The sequence below is a fragment of the Panulirus ornatus genome, chromosome 45 (genome assembly GCF_036320965.1).
Source record: "Panulirus ornatus isolate Po-2019 chromosome 45, ASM3632096v1, whole genome shotgun sequence".
NCBI classification, from domain to species: domain Eukaryota; kingdom Metazoa; phylum Arthropoda; class Malacostraca; order Decapoda; family Palinuridae; genus Panulirus; species Panulirus ornatus.
Genome location: NC_092268.1, coordinates 8,678,561 through 8,702,727, shown reverse-complemented (window position 1 = coordinate 8,702,727; position 24,167 = coordinate 8,678,561). Strand labels below are relative to the sequence as shown.

At 37.7% G+C, this 24,167-nt stretch overlaps 1 protein-coding gene across 1 annotated transcript; it reads left to right on the top strand.

Annotated features, from left to right (window-relative positions):
• The first annotated feature begins 3,258 nt into the window (after positions 1-3,258).
• On the top strand, positions 3,259-23,874 carry SCOT (Succinyl-CoA:3-ketoacid CoA transferase). The gene is made up of 11 exons (XM_071688198.1): positions 3,259-3,412; positions 5,494-5,602; positions 6,216-6,442; positions 7,144-7,247; positions 8,332-8,484; positions 9,970-10,138; positions 10,587-10,752; positions 11,934-12,099; positions 12,573-12,648; positions 12,833-13,003; positions 17,295-23,874. Exons 1-11 carry the CDS (start codon positions 3,335-3,337, stop codon positions 17,445-17,447), a joined length of 1,572 nt encoding a protein of 523 aa, XP_071544299.1. The 5' UTR covers positions 3,259-3,334; the 3' UTR covers positions 17,448-23,874.
• The last annotated feature ends 293 nt before the right edge of the window (positions 23,875-24,167 follow it).

The following is a 24,167-nucleotide window of genomic DNA, read 5'->3' as shown; positions in this document are numbered from 1 at the left end:
AATATTTTGAAGGACAGCTGAATGATTAAGATTATATATATGGAAGTAGGTGTGGTAAGTTTGGGGTCAAGAGGTGGCATGTGGAATGTTAGAACAAATGGTTTCAGGAGAGATAGTATAAAGAATTTGCTCGATAAAAGCTTGGAGACAATGATGGATTTGCATGTGACATTTATGGTTGTTAGGGAAGTGTATGATAATGATGACCCGTGAAAGCTGCTACAAATGTTTGGAGTACATAAATGAACTGAGAAGGTTCTTTTAGGACAGCAAGTTATTCAGGTGAGTGGGAAGGGAGAAGAATGAGAAATTCCCATTGAAAGTGACTCTGTGTTGGGGATATGCAAAGTCACAGTGGCTGTTTAATCTAGTCATGGATGGGGTAGAGGGCGGTAAATGTGAGGATTTTGGAGTGATACATACAGTATGTTGAGAGACATGGAAGACAGATCACTTGCTGTTTAAAGATGATATGTCTTTTGTGGCAGACTTCAAAGATCATCTCTAGAAGCTGGTCACAAGACGTGAGTGTGCGTGAAAGAAGAAAGTTAAGTAGACGTGAATAAAAGTAAGGTTATAAGGTACGAAAAAGAGTCAGGACAGAATGGCATAATTTTGAATGGACTGGGCCTCGGGAAGTGGAATTCTTTCAGTACCCAGAGGTGACTGGAAGAATGGACACTACAGTGAGTGAGCTAAACTCCTGGATGTATAATGAAGTATGTGCAAAAATATGTCACTGTCTCTTAGGGCAAAACTGGGGTGTTTTTGAAGGTAATTTATTTACTCTAGTGTTATGTGAATATGAAGCGTTAGTCTTGAAAGCCAAAGAAAGGGAGAAGATAGGTGTGCTGGAAATGAAATGCCTGAGAATGAAATGTGGTGTGAGGCAGGTTGATTGTGCAAGGAACGACGGTGTAGGAGAGAGGTGTGTTAGTGAGAGTAGGATGAGGGCTGATCAGGGTGTGCTGAAAGAGGTTTGGACATAAGGGGTGGATGAATAACAGGATCTGTGTATCAGAAGGGGAGGGAGATTGGAAGAAAAGACAAGGAGAATGGAAGGATGAAGAAAGGCATTGATTGTATCAAAGCCTGAATATAAAAGAGGGCAAATGGGATACATTGGACAGAATAAACTGGATTGATGGGGTGTATGGGGAGTAATGTGAACCATGGCAAATGAAGTAGTCAAAAAAAAAAAAAAAATGGAGTAAGTCTATGAGACCTGGTGTGGATGGTAGGTTATGATTTGGCGTGTGTGTGCAAAAGAAGATATTTTTCCTCTGTTCCTGACAGGTGGGAAAGGCAAATAGATATGGAAAAGAAAGGCAAGAATATCAACACTTCAAATGCGCCTTTTTAGGGGGATAGGATAAAGAACTCCAAACAAAGGTAGGAAATTCAGAAAACCTTTATTATGATGAGGGGAAAGTGAGGTACAAATGAGGTTGGAGATGAGGTAAAACATGAGTGAGGTGAAGAGGGCTCTGATGTTGTGAGTAGATAAACATGCTCTTGGCACAGACCCCCAAGGTCAGGTCTCCTCAGGGCATTGCTTGCACAACCAAAACAAGTTTGAATTGCGTGCAAGAAGGTTGTACAGAGTCAATAGAGTGCCCTGATGTATATATTAAAATCCAGAATTCCTCTTATGGGATTCTTGGAGCTTCAAGGCTGTCCTACAATCAGTAATAGGGGAAGTATGGATCCTTTTGGTGTGAGAAAGTCCTGGACGAGATTCTAATGCACCATATTACCTAGTGGGAGATGCTATAGGAATGCGAAGTTCGGTCAATCACATATAAACCGGTTCGACATGGTCGACCTGCTTCTTGTTGCCAAGTGGGTCCAACGCCATTTTTTTCCCCCCCTTAATCTACACTTTTAATCAGCCTTGGTATAGGGTTATTTTGCCAGCTAGGTTTGTTGCTCGCTTCTTTTACTGCTGTTTAGAGCTGTTTGATATCCTGAATAGGTTCCTGGTAATAATTATGGATACAATGCTTCGAAACCTCAAAGACACCAGTAATATAATCAGCGGGGCCACAAGCATTGTTTTATTCATGAGCTTGTGAACCCCTGTACCTGCGCCATACAGAGAAGACTGGGCAACCATCTTGAAAAAGTTGATGGTAATTAGTGTATGACGAAGGCTTTAATGACCCTGCCAGTTGACAGGCCCCTAAAGACCTAATGACCTAACAGCCAATTTCCTCCCCTCTCGCTCCTACAATTAGGCTTAGGCCATGTAGAGAAAGAAGGATCATTCAACGGTGTTTTATGCCGTATATGTTTGCAAAGAGAAATATCTCCGTCGTGTTTTTCTTCGAAAAGATAAAAAGAAAATTAATGTAACTAATTACAGAAATGGGCGTGGTAGACATTAATGTTTTGCCAGTGATTTTTTTTCTTTTGGCGCGTTCCCTAACAAGACCACATAGAAGGCGTTTGGTCTAGGGTGCTTTGGATTAAGGTAGAAATAATCAATTTGTATGGTTAAGGACAAGACTATATTCTCCCCATTAAGTAAATAACAAAATATTAAGGCTTTTCTTGACGGTTTTGACGCGAGGTTGTGAACGGGTATATAGACAGGTAGTAGCTGCATTTTGTTATCTCCAGACATGGAGCCTTATCATGATATATAGGGTCACTGCAGTCAAGGTTAGAGCATGTATACAGTATAATTAAGTAATTGGCTTCGTGATCGGGGTATAATCTATTTTAAGATGGGCATATTATATGACAGCTGAAGACTGGATGTATGCAAATGAGAGAGTTGTTCGTTTATTCCCGACGCTCTTTTGCTACAGCGGGAAGATGATAATTCAGAGAAGATTATAGAAAAATGAAATTTAAGTAATAATTGTATGGTTTTGCTATTGAGTCGTACGTCTGGCGCGTACGTCAAATATGTAAACACAGTGAAAGTTCAAGACCAAGGACGCGATAATGATAGGCCATCCATTATGTTACTAAGGAGATAAATAATGGTTATACAATAATTTAGATGTAATGAATTATAATTTTTTGATATATGGTTTATTTATTAGATGCTACAGGGGTTTAATGTAGACGTTATACATTTATAGGAGGGCAACTTTTGTCTGACATGAAATTAATGAAGAAAAGTAACCGGCATCATTTGATAAAAAAGAAAGAAGGGATGAGGAAAAAATAATTAATTCTTACTAAATATAGGATTAGGGTGTGTAGAAATTAACTATATAATGACATTGCATCTGTTCAGGAAGTACGCGACAACTCCTGGGAATGTGGAGTGGGGTGGCGTCAGTGTTGTGGACGCTGCCGGCTGCGCATCAGCTGAGCCACCATGGCGCTCCTCCTACGCAGGATAGTCCACCGGGCTCCCAATTTCAACCATGTCACCCGCTTACATCGAGTGAATCAGGTATACCTCTGTCCCTTTGTGACGTCCAAGGTGATGATGATATATGACATATATGAATTATAGTGACGTTTATGATATAAATTAGTTCTATGGGGGTTTGGCCCTTGAGGGGTGTCAATGGTTGCCAAAATTATTCCAAGCAATTAACTTGTTATTATTGTCTTAATGATGATGTTGAGCCATTAGACTAAGCTTGAAGCTTTATTAATGAACGTGTTATTATATATTAACTCTACATTTAGTATCCTTTTGTGAAAGAAGATGTTCATCTATCGACTTATCTATCGATATACGCCATGCCATGATGTCAAATTATTAAATAATTATCTAACTAAATATGAAGACATCATATTATAAACAGCAATAACATCTTTTTAATGGTGAAGACACATTGTAATAACAGAAACATCTTAAATTATTCATTTCAGCTTCGGACACTAGTAGTAGTAGTAGTAGATGGGACTATAAGTAGATTGTTAATAGATTTATTCAGAAACTTAAATTATTGACATTTATTAACGCAGAAACAAATGGAGTCATGCCAGACCTTTTTTTTCCTGTATATAAGTATGTTGGAGAAGACAGACATAAAAAATGGTCATTTAAGTAAACTTTTAAGTTATTATTCACTGCTTTGTAATGTTTTATTGATTTAATATTTCTCATTTATATTTATGTATGGCCTTTTCCAGTTGTCACTCTTGTGGTTTGGTAATCTCAAGTCATTTTATTATATCAGAGATTCCAATATTAGAAAATAGGTTGGACCGAAGCATTTTGGACTGGTGAGGTTAGACTATAGATCTCGTATCTCTTCTTGTCTTCTTGCATTATTAATAACAACTGGATTATGTTTCCATAAATAATGCGCACAGTTGACTTTCCAAGATTAGATTCTCAAGAAATCGTTATTCTAGACACATCTTGCTTGATCCATTATCATATCCATGGCTACTTTATCTCTGATGCAGAGTACTGTCCTTTATCACTTCTTAGCAGCCAAGAAGAAACTTGTAAAGTTCTTAACTCATTATTGTCATTGTTAAAAAGATGGTCCAATTTTTTCAAGCTATAATTCAAGGGCAAACGTGGAGGCTACTTAAATGCCAGTTTTCTTCGCATCTTCCCGGTAACAATCCAAACAAACAATATTCTATGGTTGTCAACTCTGTCTTCTGTAGTTGGGAGGTTGGTGGACTTTTCTGGAGAGTTTTGAACGTTTAGAATATTTCAGAAAACTGATTTTTGGATTTTGCTATTTCCAAGTGTAATGGTTATACTTTGCGCACACACTTCCTCTAGGTCTTCAAAATGAATAAACCATAACAGTGATGTATTTCCAAACCAATGCCTAAAGTAAGATAAATCATCGCCACTGGGGAAGTTTGCATTGTACATTGTACCCTCTTACAGGTTGCTGCAGAATAGGAAAATATAAATAAAAGTTATTTTTACAGATTAAATATGTTCTGTGAGGTTGATTGATACATTCTAGTAATATTTACAAGTTGATGATAGGTGCCATTCAATTGAACCTCAGCTTCATCCAATATTTCTCAGGGTATCCACTGTTTTTTGGGCATGTTACAAATACTTTCACCAATCTGTGTCTTTTTATGGTTTAGTATAAACTGTTTAACTCATTTAATAGTATATGTTAGTGCGAAGTTGATAACTTTCGTGGAGCTGAATATGACCCACATCTGGTCGTACTTGATAGCTTTTATCCTCTGATTTCTTATTTATATCACCAGTGCTTTGTGCCTGTTTTCTTATTCTGTGATACTGTATATTGAGCTCCATAATAACCTCCTCCAAGTATTCAGTTATGAATCTGTCAGCCGTCCTGTGCTGAAGATTTTCTGGGTTTGGTTTTACTTGTTCTCGCTGTTCCTCGCCCACAAATTTGTCTCGTCGTCTCCCTTTGCCTCTCCTTAATCTATGTAGTTTAGCTTGCTCCATTGCTTTCATTATTTTCTTTGCTTTATGTATATGTGTGTTTTTTATATATATATATATATATATATATATATTTGTACGTGTAATTGTGCTTTACTGGTTTATGTTGCTAATCTTTTTAGGGAAGTGTGTATTTCTTGTCCACCAGCTCCAGACGAGATGCTCAGTTCTGTGGGTCTGCTTTGGAAGCTGTGAAGGATATTTCTCCGGGATCTAAGTTGTTAGTTGGAGGTGAGTTGTATATTTGATTGCAGGAAACACTAGCCTCGTTAACTAGTTCTATAAACATGTTTTGAATAGTGTTTATGAATGTTATATTGCTTTGCTAAGTATATGATGAATATTAGATTTCAAAGATACATTTGTATTTGAGATATGATATGTATATTGCTTGTAAAATTCAAAATTGGGAATTGAAATATGAAGACAATGAAAAACAAAGAGAAAACGACGTCCTCTTCTTTGTGGAAATTTTTTCATCTATTTTATATATGGGTATGGCTTACATATTATCTTCTTGTCTTTCCTTTTCTAAATCAGAAATGAGCCTTAGAGAGTAGAATCTGTTTGGACTTATTAGGGATATAAGGGAACAAAGTTGTAATAAAATTTCACAGGTGTGAATAAAATGTATCAACATCCTAATTCCTTTGGCACCATGCTTGACCCATGTGTAGTAAATATACTGGTTAAGTAGTACGAAGGATAGTAGGAAAAGAATATTATCATTATTCTTGGAGAGAGTTCTGGATAGAGGATAAAGACTGTGTCAGATGTTTAAACCACTCGTCTTTTCTTTGTGACAAATATTGTTAAAGCTACTCCACCATTCTTTGTTTACCAGGCTTCGGTCTCTGTGGTATTCCGGAGAATCTCATTGGAGGTCTACTTGAGACAAAGGTGGATGGTTTGACAGTAGTGAGCAACAATGCAGGTGTTGACAACTTCGGATTGGGCTTGCTGCTCAACCAGAGACAAGTCAAGCGTATGATTTCTTCCTATGTTGGGGAGAATGCTGAGTTTGAGAGGCAGTACCTAAATGGGGAACTGGAGGTGGAGTTGACACCACAGGTAAGCTAGAAGCTGATTAGATATGTATGTTTAATTAGGGACAGCCGGGGAACTGTTATGGTAGATAGAGCACTTGTGATTACGCCAATATTTTTTTTACTTTTCAGAATTAAGGGATTGGGCTGAAGAGGTATGTTAGTTTAATTGTGACCACAGAAAGCCTTTGCTGTATGTGCATCATTTTAGCCAGGCATGAGAAATGGTCACCGAAAACTTTGAAGTAGTCTGTGGAGCATTGCTGTGGAAAGGAGGCTCAGATATGATAATGAGTGCCTGGATTTGTGCAAAGGAGATCCTTTGTTTGTCTCTACTTGATGCTACTTCACAAGAGTGGGAAAGGCAATTTGGTGAAGAAAATTTTTTTTTGTATTATTTATTCATGGCGGTGGGAGAGAAAGAATACTGCCCACATATCTACAGCATTCCTGTAGAAGGCAGCTATACGAGTGGTAGTGCGAGGCGGGAAATTCTTCCCTACTGTACAGTTACTTTTTTTGAAAAAGTTGGTATAGTGAACCAAGCGAAAATTTTTTCTTTAAGGCAGTCTTCTGTTCTTGGCACTATGTTGCTTGATAGGGAAACAGTGAACAGATATCAAGCAAAGATTTTTAATCATACTTGTGTATCTTAGATATAAATTATATGATAAATGTTTAGACTTTTATTAGGAATACATACTAGAATTGCTTTCACTTTTCCAGGGTACCCTGGCTGAGCGTTGCCGAGCAGGAGGAGCTGGTATTCCGGCTTTCTTTACACCAACAGGTTATGGTACACTCATCCATGAGGGAGGATCACCAATCAAGTGAGTAAGCTGTCAGTTGAGTCATGTGTTTGAAAGCTCATTTTTTAATATTACTGTTATAAAAATGTTCCTTTATTCATTATACGTAGGTCACTGTTCACTCCATCTTATCTTGTAAGAGAGCATTACCTGTCTTCAAAATTATGTCACCCTGCACTTAGTTTTTTAGTAAAGAAAAAGACTGAGTTTTAGGAAGGGTGATTATAGTTTATAAATCGTTGAAGTATGTGAAATCAAATTTCACAAATTTTGTATTTAGATTTTTTCACTTCTGAGTCCCATCTGTGAGGCACTACCTTGGCAGTCATTACTTTCACCTATTAAAGCTGAGTACAATATATGTTATTGGAACAAAAATAGATCAAGAATTGGAAAATTTTAATTCATTTTTTTAAAGATCGCGTGGAGCTTTAGAATATATATCGAAGCACAAGTCAGGCCTTAATGTAAGATGCAGAAGGAATGAACTATGGAAAAAAATGCAGTGAGGTATCTAGGACTTGGGTTTATCAGGTAATTCATAAAACATTTGTCATATTTAACCAGATATATCAAGAAAAGGCAAAGAAAAAAATGTGGCATATTCACTGTTTATGTAGCGGGAGACAGTGACAAAGTATAATGAATAAATGCATACATTTGAATGTGGCATGTCAAAAGCGCCATGTATGCTAAAGTTATACATTTTTCCATGTTATATGGTAACAAACAGCGGAGGATTCTTCCCTGGTATTAATTGTTGTTTGTGACATAAGACATCTCTTCATACCAGTAAAAAGTGCTTTCCATTTAAAATGGTTGTGGGAAAATGCAGCCTGTACAAGTATGGCTGGGGTCCCCTTAGGTACCATCGCACAAGTATGGATGTGGTCCTTTAAGGGTTTTGCTTACAGAATATTATCTTTTAATGGTGCCTCAGTTTTGGATTTTAACACTGCTTGTAACTTTTGTGGTATATAGTAATGAATCATCAGAGGCATACAGGTCCTGTACTTTTCATTAGTTTTATTATCCTTATCTCAGGTGTTGCCCTCTTACCATTTGGAATGAAATACCATATTGATCTTTATCCCAAAATCCATAGGTATGGTGAAGGTGGCGTCATCGAAGTACAGAGTGCACCAAGAGAGAGTCGTGTATTTGATGGTCGTAACTACATCATGGAGGAAGCTATCACTGGGGACTTTGCTCTGATCAAGGCCTGGAAGGCTGACAAAGCAGGCAACCTTATCTTTAGGTCTGACTTTTTTTTCTTGAAAGACTTATTATTTGCCAACCCAAGGGGTTGCCTTATTGACAGGAGGATTTGTGATTGGGATTACATTCCATGAACTGGAAACATAGCCAGGCTTTCAGATGACTAATTGTTACTTATTCACCATGTATTGATAAAGAAGAGATTAAGGAGAAAACTTGAATGAGTAGTTATGGATGTTTATGTTTACGTTAATAGGTGACAGATTTATGGGTTGGTACACATGATGTGCTCACTGCACATCATGCTTGTTTCAGAATGAAATTGGGGATGAGAATTAAAGGAATGATAGGTAAATATGGGGTCCCAGGGAAATGTGATGTTAACAAAAGATACGTATGGTTCGAGATCTACTCAAAGGAAATAAACATCAATACCCTTTGCTGCCATGTAGGGTTGGGAATGAAAGATTTACAAAATTACTCCCTGGAAGGTGCATTCATGCATCCATTTGTTTCATTTGCTTCATGTATACAAGTTTTGTATATAAAAGTTTTCATTTCAAGAATATTTCAAAACAGGCATAGTATAGGAAAGTTTAGAGGCAACTGGTAACGCATGGGTGTAATTGATGTATGTTACATATTCTATATGGTATGAGGTGTTTTAGAAGGTTAGTTGAGGGCTTAACAGAGTATATGTTGGTAATATGGAGGTTAGTCTCTAGTTTAAAATGGTTTAGGACTGAAAATGTGAATAACGATGTAGAAAAAAAATCTAAGAGAAGACATGTGAGAAGCAGAGAGCTCTTGATAAAATCGTTTGGAATGAAGCTCTATGTGTGTCATAATAGAGGCCACTTTTGTGATTTGTAGCACTGGGAGCTCCTTTCATAAAAAGAGGAACAACATAGCGTAATGAAGATTATAGGAACCTTGTACACTTCAGGTGGCCACAAAGTTGATCTCTGTAGGAAAAAGTGGCGGGTTTAAAAAAGATTATCACATTTGGCAGAGTCATCATCATGTTAGCTACTGTCAGATGATTAAGATGTGTCTGTATGACTGGACTGGAAGAGTTGCAGTTAACATCAGAATAGATACCATCATTAAGAAATAAGGGGTTCTGGTTACACATCAGAGCAAGAGAGTGGATGTAAGCATAGGAGGCCATTGTTCTTGGCACTCCTTGGCTAACGCAAGAAAAGGTGAACATGCATGAAAGAGGATTAAGAAATAGTTTATGAATCTTTCCGTAGAGTTCATTTCAGAAATATTTTAAGGCACTTGTGGTTTACACATTTATTAGTTGATGATTGCCTAGTCCTTATGATTGGGAAATTGAAGAGGGTGTGACATGATGTATGCCATTTCATAACTTGTGTATTCCTGGCTACAAAACTGATTTGCTGTAGGTGCATCAACTCCAGGAAAAGCTGTTATGGGAGTTTTGAAACAAAAATTATATTTTTTTGTTAGTGGCCTTTAGTTTTTGCATTGTTAGTGGTATTTCCATTTTCCATCACAGAAAGACAACTCGAAACTTCAACTTGCCAATGTGCAAAGCAGCAAAAACAACTATAGTGGAAGTAGAAGAAATAGTTGAAATTGGTGAAATACCAGAAGATTCTGTCCATATCCCTGCCATATATGTAGATCGTATTGTTGTGGGTGAAAAGTATGAGAAAAGAATTGAGGTAAGTTTACATGAACAATAGATGGATTAAAAGATGAGTTCTTAAGCTCAAATAAACTGATTTTGCACAAATGTCAATAGTTATCATGTGAAATACTTAAAATGAATATTAGTGGTGATTAATTTGTAAAGAATTAGCTGGTTATGTCCAGTCTAGTAAAGTAACATTGCACAGATTTTTGCTTAACTTATATACATATAGGTGTAACATTTGCAATATTCACAAAATAATTTCATGGAGAATTTTCCAAAAACCACATTTATATGATATTCATGCTTTTCAGTATGTCCTTCCTCCTGTCTCAAATATGTATGTCATCACTTCAACCTAGTCCATATAGCAACAGGCCTTCATCTGCTTCTTTCATCTTTGAGATATATTAGATCACAACTTGCCACTTTTCTTTCCATCTGTTTATACTACATAATGATTTTAATACCACTGGTAGCGTCTGACCCTCCGGAAAGAGAAGAAGGCAAGTGCAGCAGCTTCTAACCCAGCTGTGGCTTTGAGGGAACGTATTGTACGGAGAGCTGCCTTGGAGTTTCAGGATGGCATGTATGCCAACCTTGGTATTGGAATGCCTATGCTTGCCAGTAACTACATTCCAGATGGTTAGTTATCATTTACTCATCTTGCTCATAAGGTGTACGTGCAAAAATCAGGGTATAGGTTACCAAAAGTCATTGAATATACATTAAAAACAAATTGCTGATGGTTGCCTGTCTGCCTTGATTTTAGGATATGAGAAAGTTCACATTAACAAAAAATATAATATTTCCCCTGTGTTCTTTTTGCTAATTTTGTAAAAACAAGTATTTATGTGTTTTTTGATGATTAATGGTTATTGGAAGCCAAAATATTTTTTTTTTAAGCATCAGCTAAGACTTTCTTTCTGAAAATGGCACTGGTTTGTGAATATTCGTTTTCATGCTAACTTGAAAGGTGATTTATTTCATCGTGAAATTCACTTAAATTTTTTGTATTTTATTGAAAATGATAGTTGTAAGGTAATCATAGTAACAGAAGTAGTGGGAAATAATAAAAACAAAATTAGAAGATGGAACTCAAGTTGTTTTGAATTACGCCATTGATTGCGAGTACTTTAGGAGATGATTTAAATGCATTGTTTAGTACCTTAGAACAGAAAGAAAGCTGCCACAGTTATTAAATGTAGGCAACACAGTCCTATCAAGTGAATCGGTAGTGTTAACTACAGTGGTTAGTCATTTTGATGGTGTTTTATGATGATGAACTTGAAAGCAAATGCAAGTGATAGATGGGAAGTCACTGCATAACAAATTTGAATTGAGTAGTGTCAGAACTTGTGCATGAAGCAATGTATTTTAGAAAGAAGTTCTGGAAGGACGTTCGTGAGAAAACTAAATGGACTTTAGCTTATGTGCCAGAGGTATTAGTGAATTGAGTGGCTGTATGCATGTGAAGAAGAATTGATGTAATGGTTAACGAGAGATAGATATTACCCTCATCCATTGATGTTATTGCTAATATTGAATGCTAATCAGGTCAGGTCCAGAGAGTGCTGGCATGAAATTAGAAAATGTTGAATGAGCAGGGATATTATGTTTTTGGTTGATGATTGGGGAGAATATATTTTCTACCATTCCCACGGCTAACATTTTATCGTGTCTGCAGAAGTTGCTCCACACTGTTACATAAAAATTTTTTGACAAGTGTCATTGCACATCAGCACTTTGTACTATCACTGAATATCTTTGCAGTCTTTGGTACGTTCACTCTGTTGCTTTTAGATTAAACATGAACATGGTTGCAGGCATGAATGTGCAGCTTCAGAGTGAGAATGGTGTCCTGGGTTTGGGACCTTTCCCTGTGCCTGGAAGCCAGGATCCTGACCTGATCAATGCGGGAAAGGAGACGGTCACAGTTACTCCAGGAGCCTCCTTCTTCAGCTCGGATGAAAGCTTTGCCATGATCAGAGGGTAAGCAGGGAGGTGTGAGAATATTTGTTGACGTAGTTTTGTAAGTCTTTGTTTTTGACTTCATTATGAAGTTTGAAAGAGCCCATAGTACCTGCTGCATACTTGCACTCCCCTCCTTGTTCTTATATTTTTTAATTCTTTCAGACTAGATGTAATTAATCTCATAATGATATAATTATAGTATTAGATATGAAAACAGCTTAGTTCATTCCTATAGTGATCATATCTTCTAGTGTATCCTAGAATGCATACATAAAGAACATGACAAAATTTGCTTCCCAAAGCTGTGGAAGACGTTTTATAGGTTCCAAAGGTACATTTCTTTTGAGCAGCTATTCCTTGTCCTACAGGTCTTATTTTCTCCTGTCCTTGTCTTTAAGAGAAAGTTTTATATTGATATAGCAAAGAGACCCTGTATGTCCCATGCACAGTTAGTCTGAGTATATTTATTATCATGGCAATATCTTCTTCAGTGGACATGTTGACTTGACAATCTTGGGAGCAATGGAAGTGTCTCAGTATGGTGACCTGGCTAACTGGATGATTCCTGTGAGTACCTGTTACTTAAATATTTGTATTCAAAAAGTGGTTAGGTTCAGCAGAACTTTTTAGCCTCATAAACCACTGCTTCTATGTTGTATTTGATATATGGTTGATTACATTGTAGATGGTTAGTTTGTATTGAGGTAAATACTGTGTGATGATACTTGAATTGACCATCCTTTTCTTCCAGGGCAAGATGGTAAAGGGCATGGGAGGTGCAATGGATTTGGTGTCGTCTCCCAACACGAAGGTGGTTGTGACCATGGAACATGCATCCAAGAAGGGAGATTACAAGATAGTTGAAACCTGCTCTCTACCCCTCACTGGCAAGAACTGTGTTGACATGATTATCACTGAAAAGGTAACGCTATTTAAGAGTATTATTTTTTTTCTAGTTTCCTGTATCAGAGTAAAAGTTGTACTGAGCAATGGAACAGGACAGTTTCAAAAGCTAATTAAAGTGAGAACCATTCATCTAGCAACCCTCTTTCTGAGGCTTATGTTTAATCCAGCCCATCCTTGGATAGGATTTTTCTCCCGTTTTACTGATGGGTTGTGAAAATATTACAAAGGACCAGGTAAGGCCTTACTTTTGATGTTCAGGTCTTCTAGTAATAAATGTTATTCTCCTGTAGGTTTTTTCTTATAGCTTCTGTACTGTAAACACTTGTACTTTATTGGTATGATGTAGGGGTGTCAACGCATGCTCTTAATGCATTGAAAAGCTGTTTTTAGTGGGTGTTAAGTATGTCAAAACTGTGACAGATATTGTGAATCGTCCTGAACTTAAAGTTTTTACATCATGTAGGTATAGGCAAGATTTTGTACTTCACTTGTTTTCAGGTTTACTGCGAGGGAAGGGAAATACTGCAAATGTAAAAAGCAGTAGTGGATAGAATAGGTGTATGGTGCCTGTAGGAGTGTAATGATTCAACACTATGTAGGTATAGGTAAGATTTTGTACTTCGCTTGTTTTAAGGTTTATACTGCAAATGTAAAAAGCAGTAGTGGATAGGTGTATGGTGCATGTAGGGAGATATCAAAATCAGCCTGGTAGCATTGTCTGAAATGAGACATTCTTGTTTTTTTCCGTATTTGTTTGTTTTCCTGCATGAGGCAGGAAAATGCAACCAATTGAGGTGAGGCACTAAAGGTGAAGAAATGGCGCTGGAGTTCTTTAGTCATGGAGACTCTATTGCCGTGGACCCCCATTTGAGGGTGTTCCAATTGGAACAGGCATTAGAGGTATAGGTTGATAAATAGATTGATAGATAGTTGGATAGATAGATAGATAGATATCCTGCATTGGTGAAGTATTGCCTGGTATGAATGAAGAAAAGGCCTCATTCACTCACATCCATATTGTTGATGTCACATATAACGCATTGAAACGACAGCATAGTTAGATTGTTATAGTATTTTCCTGAAAACGTATCACTCCGGCAGCCAGTAGTTTCCACCCAGCCAAGGAAATGATTGAATTATTGACATCTTTAACTCATGCATAATGTAATGGTGAACAGTCTTCACCTTAGCTTCAGCACTTGTGGATTATTGATTGTTATTGAATTGTATGAATATTTTATGTAGGGGATGATTGCCTGTTAGTAAGCTCAACCAGGGCAAATGAAACAATGTAGGTAAACCAGCAGATTGTCTGTTGGACTTGTCTGTGGATGATGGCCTCTGGTTTTGTTGAATTATACATGACTAGGTGTATGCAAGTGAAGCCATTTTTCATATACTCCAGGTACTACCTTACTAAGGCAGTCAGGTGAAGACAATCCTCTAACTCGTGTAGAGCTTAACAGTGAACAGTTTCACTTTAACTGTAGCACTTTGTGTGAACAGTTTCACTTTAACTGTAGCACTTTGTAAGTATTTATGTGGCACATTAGAATTAGGGTATTAATAGAGAAGTTTATTTCTAAAAGAGATGCCTGCATTAAGGGTTTCTTTTATTATTTTTTAGAATGGTAGGATATGTATTTGAGGTTACAAATATAAAAGAGAATAATAGTTGAAAGTGCTCAAGCAAGGAGTTAGGAGTATGATTAGAGGTTTAGAGTCAGTCTTTCATGTAAGTACTTGAAAAGTTAGCATGGTCTTTTTCTCTTTGATGTGAAGACGGTCTTACACCCCATTAACCCATGAACTCAAGGATGCGGACATAGAACATTTACAAGGAATGTTGGGAGTCATAACTGCGGTGCTGATTTTCATGGAATTTATTGAACTATACGTATTGTATTGTATTGTTGACTGGTTGGTAAGGTTATTTAATGTATGTATGACTCATGGTGAGGTGCCTGAGGATTGGCGGAATGCGTGCATAGTGCCATTGTACAAAGGCAAAGGGGATAAGAGTGAGTGCTCAAATTACAGAGGTATAAGTTTGTTGAGTATTCCTGGTAAATTATATGGGAGGGTATTGATTGAGAGGGTGAAGGCATGTACAGAGCATCAGATTGGGGAAGAGCAGTGTGGTTTCAGAAGTGGTAGAGGATGTGTGGATCAGGTGTTTGCTTTGAAGAACGTATGTGAGAAATACTTAGAAAAGCAAATGGATTTGTATGTAGCATTTATGGATCTGGAGAAGGCATATGATAGAGTTGATAGAGATGCTCTGTGGAAGGTATTAAGAATATATGGTGTGGGAGGCAAATTGTTAGAAGCAGTGAAAAGTTTTTATCGGGGATGTAAGGCATGTGTACGTGTAGGAAGAGAGGAAAGTGATTGGTTCTCAGTGAATGTAGGTTTGCGGCAGGGGTGTGTGATGTCTCCATGGTTGTTTAATTTGTTTATGGATGGGGTTGTTAGGGAGGTGAATGCAAGAGTTTTGGAAAGAGGGGCAAGTATGAAGTCTGTTGGGGATGAGAGAGCTTGGGAAGTGAGTCAGTTGTTGTTCGCTGATGATACAGCGCTGGTGGCGGATTCATGTGAGAAACTGCAGAAGCTGGTGACTGAGTTTGGTAAAGTGTGTGAAAGAAGAAAGTTAAGAGTAAATGTGAATAAGAGCAAGGTTATTAGGTACAGTAGGGTTGAGGGTCAAGTCAATTGGGAGGTGAGTTTGAATGGAGAAAAACTGGAGGAAGTGAGGTGTTTTAGATATCTGGGAGTGGATCTGGCAGCGGATGGAACCATGGAAGCAGAAGTGGATCATAGGGTGGGGGAGGGGGCGAAAATTCTGGGAGCCTTGAAGAATGTGTGGAAGTCGAGAACATTATCTCGGAAAGCAAAAATGGGTATGTTTGAAGGAATAGTGCTTCCAACAATGTTGTATGGTTGCGAGGCGTGGGCTATGGATAGAGTGGTGCACAGGAGGATGGATGTGCTGGAAATGAGGTGTTTGAGGACAATGTGTGGTGTGAGGTGGTTTGATCGAGTAAGTAACGTAAGGGTAAGAGAGATGTGTGGAAATAAAAAGAGCGTGGTTGAGAGAGCAGAAGAGGGTGTTTTGAAATGGTTTGGGCACATGGAGAGAATGAGTGAGGAAAGATTGACCAAGAGGATATATGTGTCGGAGGTGGAGGGAACGAGGAGAAGAGGGAGACCAAATTGGAGGTGGAAAGATGGAGTGAAAAAGATTTTGTGTGATCGGGGCCTGAACATGCAGGAGGGTGAAAGGAGGGCAAGGAATAGAGTGAATTGGAGCGATGTGGTATACCGGGGTTGACGTGCTGTCAGTGGATTGAATCTGGGCATGTGAAGCGTCTGGGGTAAACCATGGAAAGCTGTGTAGGTATGTATATTTGCGTGTGTGGACGTATGTATATACGTGTATGGGGGTGGGTTGGGCCATTTCTTTTGTCTGTTTCCTTGCGCTACCTCGCAAATGTGGGAGACAGCGGAAAAAAAAAAAAAAAACTTGATACTACAACACCTGTGTGGTTACAAAGTGTTGCTTTGTTTCTTCTCTTTTAGGGCAACACGAGTGGTGAGTAAGTAATGCCTCAGACTGTAGCAGTGGCTGAAGCATTCCCATCACCTCAATTTCTCCACCATTCCTTTGGGGATCATTGCTTCGAGTTTGGCATAATACCTTGGTTACGTAAGGTATTTTAGCCCATTTTTGTGTATATCCTTAATTTTTACATGTATTCCATTCACTTGTTTAAATTACCCCAGGACTGCTTTCCATGAAAAATCCCTGGTTCCGTGCCAAACAGGACCTCTTTCTAAAGGCTCTTTCAGCCCAAGTCATCCTACTTCCAGTTGCAAGGAAGTGTGGACTCCTTTGGAGACTACTTCTGATAATACAGCCTCACCAAAGGTAACTTTTTACTCGCAGTTTAACCTCTTGCAGGTGGAGCCCAGTAACACCATTCTTTCATATATAAAACGAGATTTTATTGGTACACACCCGCCTCCACCCTTCTCTTAGGGTATATACACGTTAACTTATGGCCATGCAAGGTACGTTAGTACCCTTTTTTGTTCATATCCATTACTTTTACATGTATTTCTTTGTTTTTATTGGGAAGAAAAAGTTTGAAGAACTTTTTTTTTTCTTGCCCGGATAGTGAACAGATATTTTAAGGTTGCTAGTCACTTAAGGGTTAGAGGCTAGAGCTTACTAGAGAAAGTAGGTTCGCATATCTTGTATTAAAGTTGATTGTTGATGGTCTTTACATGTACATTTTCCTTTTCAGTGTGTTTTCAACGTGGATAAAGAAAATGGACTTACGTTGACAGAGATTGCTGATGGTGTAAGTACAGAGGACATTGTGTCCAGCACAGGGTGTTTATTCCAGGTGGCGGAAGACCTGAAGCCCATGGGACAGATAGATGTTCCTGAGGAATAAAGAAGATCCTGTTTTGCCTTACTTGATTCAGAAATTTTTGGCCTGCTTGACTAACTTTGGAAGTCTTTCTTTGGTCATGTAATTTTCAGTTGAGATAGAATTTGTCAGTTTCTTTTATTAATGCAAGATAACACTCATGCACAACAACATTGCTAAAATTGGAGGCAGTTTAAGTGGTATGAGATAATGTATTAGTTAACTGTAGCTTTTATGACATTGTGGAAATAATTCCATAAAGCTTCGTTAGCCGTCACTGCTTTTGAATTGTTTTTCCAGAGATTATGTATATTTAAGTTCAGAAACAGTTGTGTATGAACTGGTGGAAAATGCTGGGTTAAGTTAAGTATATCAAAGTAATCATTAGTACTGTAGATTACTTGACTGTTTAGTAGTATCTTGGCATTAGATTGGGTCCCTTTTGGAGCAGTTGTAATCTTACAACTGGGGCCCAGGATTTTATTTTGTCTGGTAAGCACAGGCCAGGTGTTTTGTGATGTCAGAGCCCACAGACTAATTCTCCCATCTGCTATAGGAAGTTAATGCTTCAAAAAAGTAGAAGGTGGCGTAAACATGTAGCTGAGGATATAATAACGTGAAAAATCCAACAATGTTGGTGGGTATTTCATGGTAACTCAAGAGTAGTGAACACCTAGACCATAAGAGGGCTTGATTGTCACATTACCCTGTGTCATTTACTTGCTCAACTTTGCACAGGATGTGGCAGTCTGTTAAAGATTTGATATGTTTATTTCACCTTTTTCTCATGCAGTTATTTATTAAAAAACCATTACGTGTACTATGATTATACATCCCTTGGACCCATTCCCATACAGGAGCTCCTGCAGTCCCAAGGCTGTGTTATAATCATTTGCATGGACAGAATGAACTCCTTTGAAGTGATTTTTTTTTTTCTAGAAAACTGTACTTTCTTTCCTCAACTGACGGTGATTCAGCCTTACCAAAAGGGACTCTTCACTCGCAGTGTAGCCTCAAGCAGGTGTCGTTTGGCAATATCTACAGTTTACTAATTTCCTGCCTCAGAAGTCTACTCTCTCCTTATGAAGCTTGTGCAGTAATCAGGAGGCTGGCTGTGTCCAGTGGTCGGGACCATAGGTTTTAAAGTGTTGTCATTTTGTGCATGCATTTGTATGTGTGCAGAGAGTGAAGGGTAATTGAGTGATAAGTGCTAGATATCTTCATTATGGTAGTTGCTTCATGGACATGAAGGGTCATAGGATACATTGAAAGGTGTTTATGATTTATTGATGGGTGATAGCCAGAACGTAAGCTGGAGAATGTGACTTGCATTTGTCTGGGGAGTTTGGTTTCTAATGGATGTATGCCTCATGGATTGGGGTTTAAGTTGGGGGGTAATTGTGCCACGCTTGTTGGGTTATTTCAGTGTGTTCTTGTGTTTTGTAAGTGTTGTATTTGCTGGGGGATGGAAGGATTTGTGAGTAGAGGTTACTACAGTGTGAGGCAGGGATAGATTTTTTATTTGTATATGGTGGTTGGTGGTTATTTATAGAGTGGTGTGTGCAGGAAAGGTCCAGTGCTGTTGCATGGAATTGCTTGTTGAGAATGTTGAGGTTGAACTGTAATGGAATGATTTTTATTTCATTTTGGAGTTGTTGAGCGATTGTGGTTGCTATTCGGCCAGTGATTTTTCTGAGCGCACCATTTTGTGTGGTATGCAGCTTTTTTTTATTTGCTTTCAGGAGGATGGACGACCAGGGCAATGAGGTGTAGTTTGAAGTCGTGCAGATGATTTGTTTGTAGAGGATGAGGGATTTTCTTTTTCAAAATTTGGTGCCAGTTAATTCTCTAAAGGCACTGATATACGTGTTGATGTTAGTGGTGTAGAGAGAGAGTGTCATGTGTGCCATATATGATACTTAGTTATCACTGAATGTGGCCCACTCTAGGTTACGCTAGGAGTGGAAAGTCACCATTAGTGAGGCTGTATCATTAGCAGTACAGCCTTGTGAACTACTTCTCATTCTAAGGAATCTACATTTCTCTTCCACTGGAAATGGTACAGGCTGGGCTATAGGAACCTTTAGAAGTCTTGGGTGACATCAGGACACTTTCATAGAAATTGTCGTGGGATAATTATAATTATTATATTTATAATTACGATTATTGTAAGATATATATCAGTAAACAGGAGACTAGTTTCCTTGGAGATGGTTTTACCAACATTAAGAATTCTTTGACGTAATTTTGTATCTTGTATTTGGGCTTGCATTGGTAGAAGGTGCAGCAATTGGATTGGATGAAACAATCTTTGTATTTATAGGTAAGCCTTTCCCAGATCTGACCCTACATTACAGGAAACTCAGGTGAACAGGTTACCAAAAAGGGACTTGATCTGTCAGGATGCCTACTTTACTTTTGTCCTCGTAGTAAAGTAGTTTGAGATGGGTAGAAAGTAAAATTTTGCAGTTTCAGTTTACCTTTACCTACAGTAGTGAGCCATAAGTATACAGATTTTTAATGTTGGTTTCAGCATTAGGTTTGGCCTTGAATCTTTGCAACTGATTGATGACTAGGTTATTGATGGAATGATTGAAGTTGAACGCTCTAGTTTTGGCTTTTGATATTCGTAAAGATTCCCTCTTAGCTAAATACAATTTAGTTTACTTGGTAATTGCTTGAGTCAAGATTATAAATCATTCAGAGGATCTCTGATTGTCAATATGATTTTTATGAAATCATTTGCACCTGAAAAATCATTTTGATTTCTTGTATGATAAAATCATGTGTGATGAAAGTAAAGCAGTTGATGTCATTTGTATAGAGTTTCATAAAGCATTTGGCATGTACCGCATATTGCATTACTGGGAAAAGTTAAGTCACATGGTATGGATGGACTTGTACATAGATGGTTAAAAGATTGGTTGACTGGATGGAAACAAGGAGTAGTAATTAGCCCGAATAGGATGGAGTCTTGAAATCTAGGTGAGATCCTGAGGACAGAGGGCTGTTGAAAAATTCCCCTTATCTTGGTCATATAAATTTCCAGGAAATGTCAGAAAGGTAAAGAAAGAAAATAGATTGGTAAGATGAATTTATTTATCGCTCAACTTTCCATGCCATCCGGTTTGAGGGTTTGCTTGGCCAATTGCTGTTTTGTTGACACTTCCAGTCTTGTGCTCTTATGTTTGTTTTCATTTTATTTCACACGCATTGATTTTGTGAAGACTGTTGCATGATATGCAGTGCATACTCCAGAAAAATGATAATGTTTTACTACTCAATGTATTAAACATTAACTTTGTATCTTTCATGTATGTTAACTTTCCCCTGTTATAATTTTTAGATATAATCACTAATTTTGACACATCAACTGTATTGTAATCAAAATAATGTTCTTATAATGATGATAGTTCAACTTCCACCAAGTCATCACAGTCTTCAGTGTCTCATTGATTATCACTAGTATCCTGGAGTGCGTGGACAGATTGCACATGCTTTGGAGCACCAGGGTTGTACCTGCCGTCATCCTGTTATATGGTTGACTGACTTTTGAGGATTTTTTACTGGTGCTTATTATAGTTGCTCATGATGGAAGGCATCTCAGCTTACACATAAAGTATGCCTTTCCAATTAAAAGAAGCCAAGAAAAGGAAGAGCGTACAAATGCATATTTATTACTGCACTGTGGCTGTTCAAGTATGCTTGCATTTGATTAAGGGTCCATCCTTAGAATGGTTAGAAGTAACAAGTGATATGCCGCAGTAATTAGTCTTGGGACTGGTTCTCTTTGTTGTGCAATTAATGGGTTGCAAAGTAAGATACCAAAATTTGCAGACAACACTAAGCTGGGAAATAAAGCTTTGACTGAAATTAAGTGGCTACAGCTGGAAGCTGAATTGAACAAAATGATGGACTGGGCTCATGTGTGTCAAATGAATTTTAACATGAATAACTATAAAGTTTTACACTGTGGTTGTAAAGACAAGAAGACAGGTTACAGTATGGATTTTAATGAGCTAAAGAAGATGGATGATGAAAAAGGCCAAGTGTAATAATATCTTGTGACCTAAAGCCAGGTAAGCAGTGAAAAAGGCAAACAAAATTCTATGACCTGTAGGTAGGGCATTTGAAGTGAAGCCTGCGACTAACCTTAGGGCATTACAGTTTTAATGGTGTGTCACCACTTTGAACACTGTGGTCAGTTTTGGTCACCCTGCGTGAAAAAATTACATAGACATTATGGAGAGAGTATGGTGGCAAGCTACCTAAGTGATTCACAGATTGAAAAACAAATCCTTTCAGAGTCAAGTGGATGATATAGATTTACTTAGCCTAGAGGAGCAAAGAGTCATAGGGGATTTGATACATGTATTTAAAATTTTCAAATAAACTGAATTGAAGCAGCTACATAAGGCTACTTTTGTTTGATTTTGCTTGTAGTAATCGATACAGACTCATAGGAAAAATGATTTACTTCAAATGTGGCTTTCAAGACCCAAGCCTCTTATAATACAATACTTTCGAAAGTATTATATTTTCAGGCACACCCATCTTTGCCCTTGCAGACACTGAGCTCTTTCATGTGCTTCTTAACATGCCTAGGGCCTTGGCTTCCTTTTCATCCCCATTGATCCATTCACTGTCATAGCCACTCCCAGGCACTTTAAGCACTGCATGTCCTCTAGGGTCTTCACCATTTATAGTCTCATTCATATAGGACTTTCACACCCCTGTTGTGCCCCATTAACTGACTTTTAATTTTCCTTGCATTAAGTTTCAGCTTTCTTCCTTTACACACTTTCAAATCTGCCACCAGCTACTGGGGTTTCTGTCCGTAGTCTGCCAGCAGAGCCAAATTATCAGCAAACCACAGCTGATTTACCTCCAGTACTCTCTACAGCCACGAGCTTGCTGCAGACCTGCTTATAGCTCTAAGACTCTTGCTGCATTTACTTATGTAATTGCCAAGTCCTCGAACAGATTAAACAACTATCACAACATTACTTATCCTTGATTCAGACCCACCTTATTTGCACATATGCTTTCCTTGAAAGAACTCCTCACTCCATTAATCTCTTTTACCCTATCTGTCCATATCATCATCCAATAGGCATCTATGTCAACCCTATCATGTGCTGTTTTTGGATTCATGAATGCCACATAAAAGTAATTTTTTCCTCAAGAATTTTTCACACATTCTTCAGTGAAAATGCTTGTTCCAAACTTCCTCAGATACAGTACCGTGTATTATGGTATTAATATGACTAAAATGCATGAACTTTATATCACATGGATGCATAACATCATCAGCTGACCACTGTTTAGGCTTTTACCACGGCCAGAGGCAGTGCAGCCGATTTCTTGCAGTCGTTTAGAGATCTGATGACGATCTACCTCCTTCACTTTAGTGAATTAGTTTGGTAAAAGGGATAATACCAGGAAAAATCTTGGTAAAGAAGCTTGCACAAACTAAGGAAATCATCGTTAATAAGAAATAGGCAAATTATCTGATTTAATTAAGTCGCATAATTACTGGCTGAGAAAATTGGGAAAGAACAGCACAGTACTGTCGAGGGTCTGACTAATCTTACAGACAACAAAGTGATATTATCAGGTTTTTTACAAATTAGTGTAACTATGATAATTAAGTATTACCTAACCTTTAATGCCGTTTAAGTAATGTAAGTGGTACATCGTACTTTAATAGTTTTATAGGAGTGATGTGTAGCTCTTACATTTTTGATCGTAATATCAGTATATCGTATTGTTTTGGTAAGTAATGGTCAGAGATATCCAGCTGATCTGGTTATCCAAATTCGTAGTTTAAGAAATTGTTTAGTTTTTGTAGTGATGTATCTGGATTTTATTGGAGTGGCCTTTTTTTGTCACGTGTTAAACTTCATCTGTCAAAGGTGTTTTGAGGTACAGTTCATCATATTGTAAATGCTGAAAATGGTTTTTACGCTCATTTATCTGTTGGCACTGATGTGCATGTGCTTGACACAGCTTGGATTGTATAGGCATAATGAACCACTTAAGAGCTGCCAGAAGTACTTTCCTGAATTATCTAGGAGTTTACAAGACTTTAGTTAGAAGTTCCCTTTCATAAGAGAAACGTGGTGGTATTTGCAGATAAGTAAACTGTAGTTGATTCTGTGTGATAAGATGGCAGCTGTTCCAATATGAATTCTTTGTAAGCTCCATTCTGTCAAAATTATGGTTTGTCCCTATTAGCTTGCTGTTCTTGTACGATATATTCCCAGAGGTTTGTTTTCTTTACGTTAGTTCATTGTCCCAGAGGATCAAGTTTTTTTTTTAACAGATATGAGTTAATTCCACTAAATAGTTTTAATACTCTGACATTGCCAGTTGCTTAGTGTGAAGTAGATGTACAGAAATATTTTGATATTATACACAAAATCTTGTAATAAAAATTGAAAATTTTTGAGTTTCGCTGTTTGATTCCCACTTACAAAGCATATGATGTCAGGCTCAAGTGGGTACCTGTTACTATTTAGGATGTGTACTTGTTACTATTTATGATGTATGTATGTGTGTGGCTGAAGTGAATGTGAAATTTTAGAATGATGATTGTAAGAGGATTGAAATTGTAGTTCTTTTAGGAAGTGTAATCTAGATGTGTTAGTGTTTGAAGCACAATATAAAGTTAGTGTAGCAATGGTGGTACAAGTGGCTTTAAAAAAGGAAGGTATAGATAATGTGAAGAAGGATGAGTTGTTT

Bases quoted from the DNA above. Each gene is read 5' to 3' on its own strand.
- SCOT (XM_071688198.1), top strand. From the start codon at position 3,335: ATGGCGCTCCTCCTACGCAGGATAGTCCACCGGGCTCCCAATTTCAAC. The intron at 5,603-6,215 runs GTGAGTTGTATA...TTTGTTTACCAG, and splicing joins ATCTAAGTTGTTAGTTGGAG to GCTTCGGTCTCTGTGGTATT. The intron at 8,485-9,969 runs GTCTGACTTTTT...TTTCCATCACAG, and splicing joins GCAGGCAACCTTATCTTTAG to AAAGACAACTCGAAACTTCA.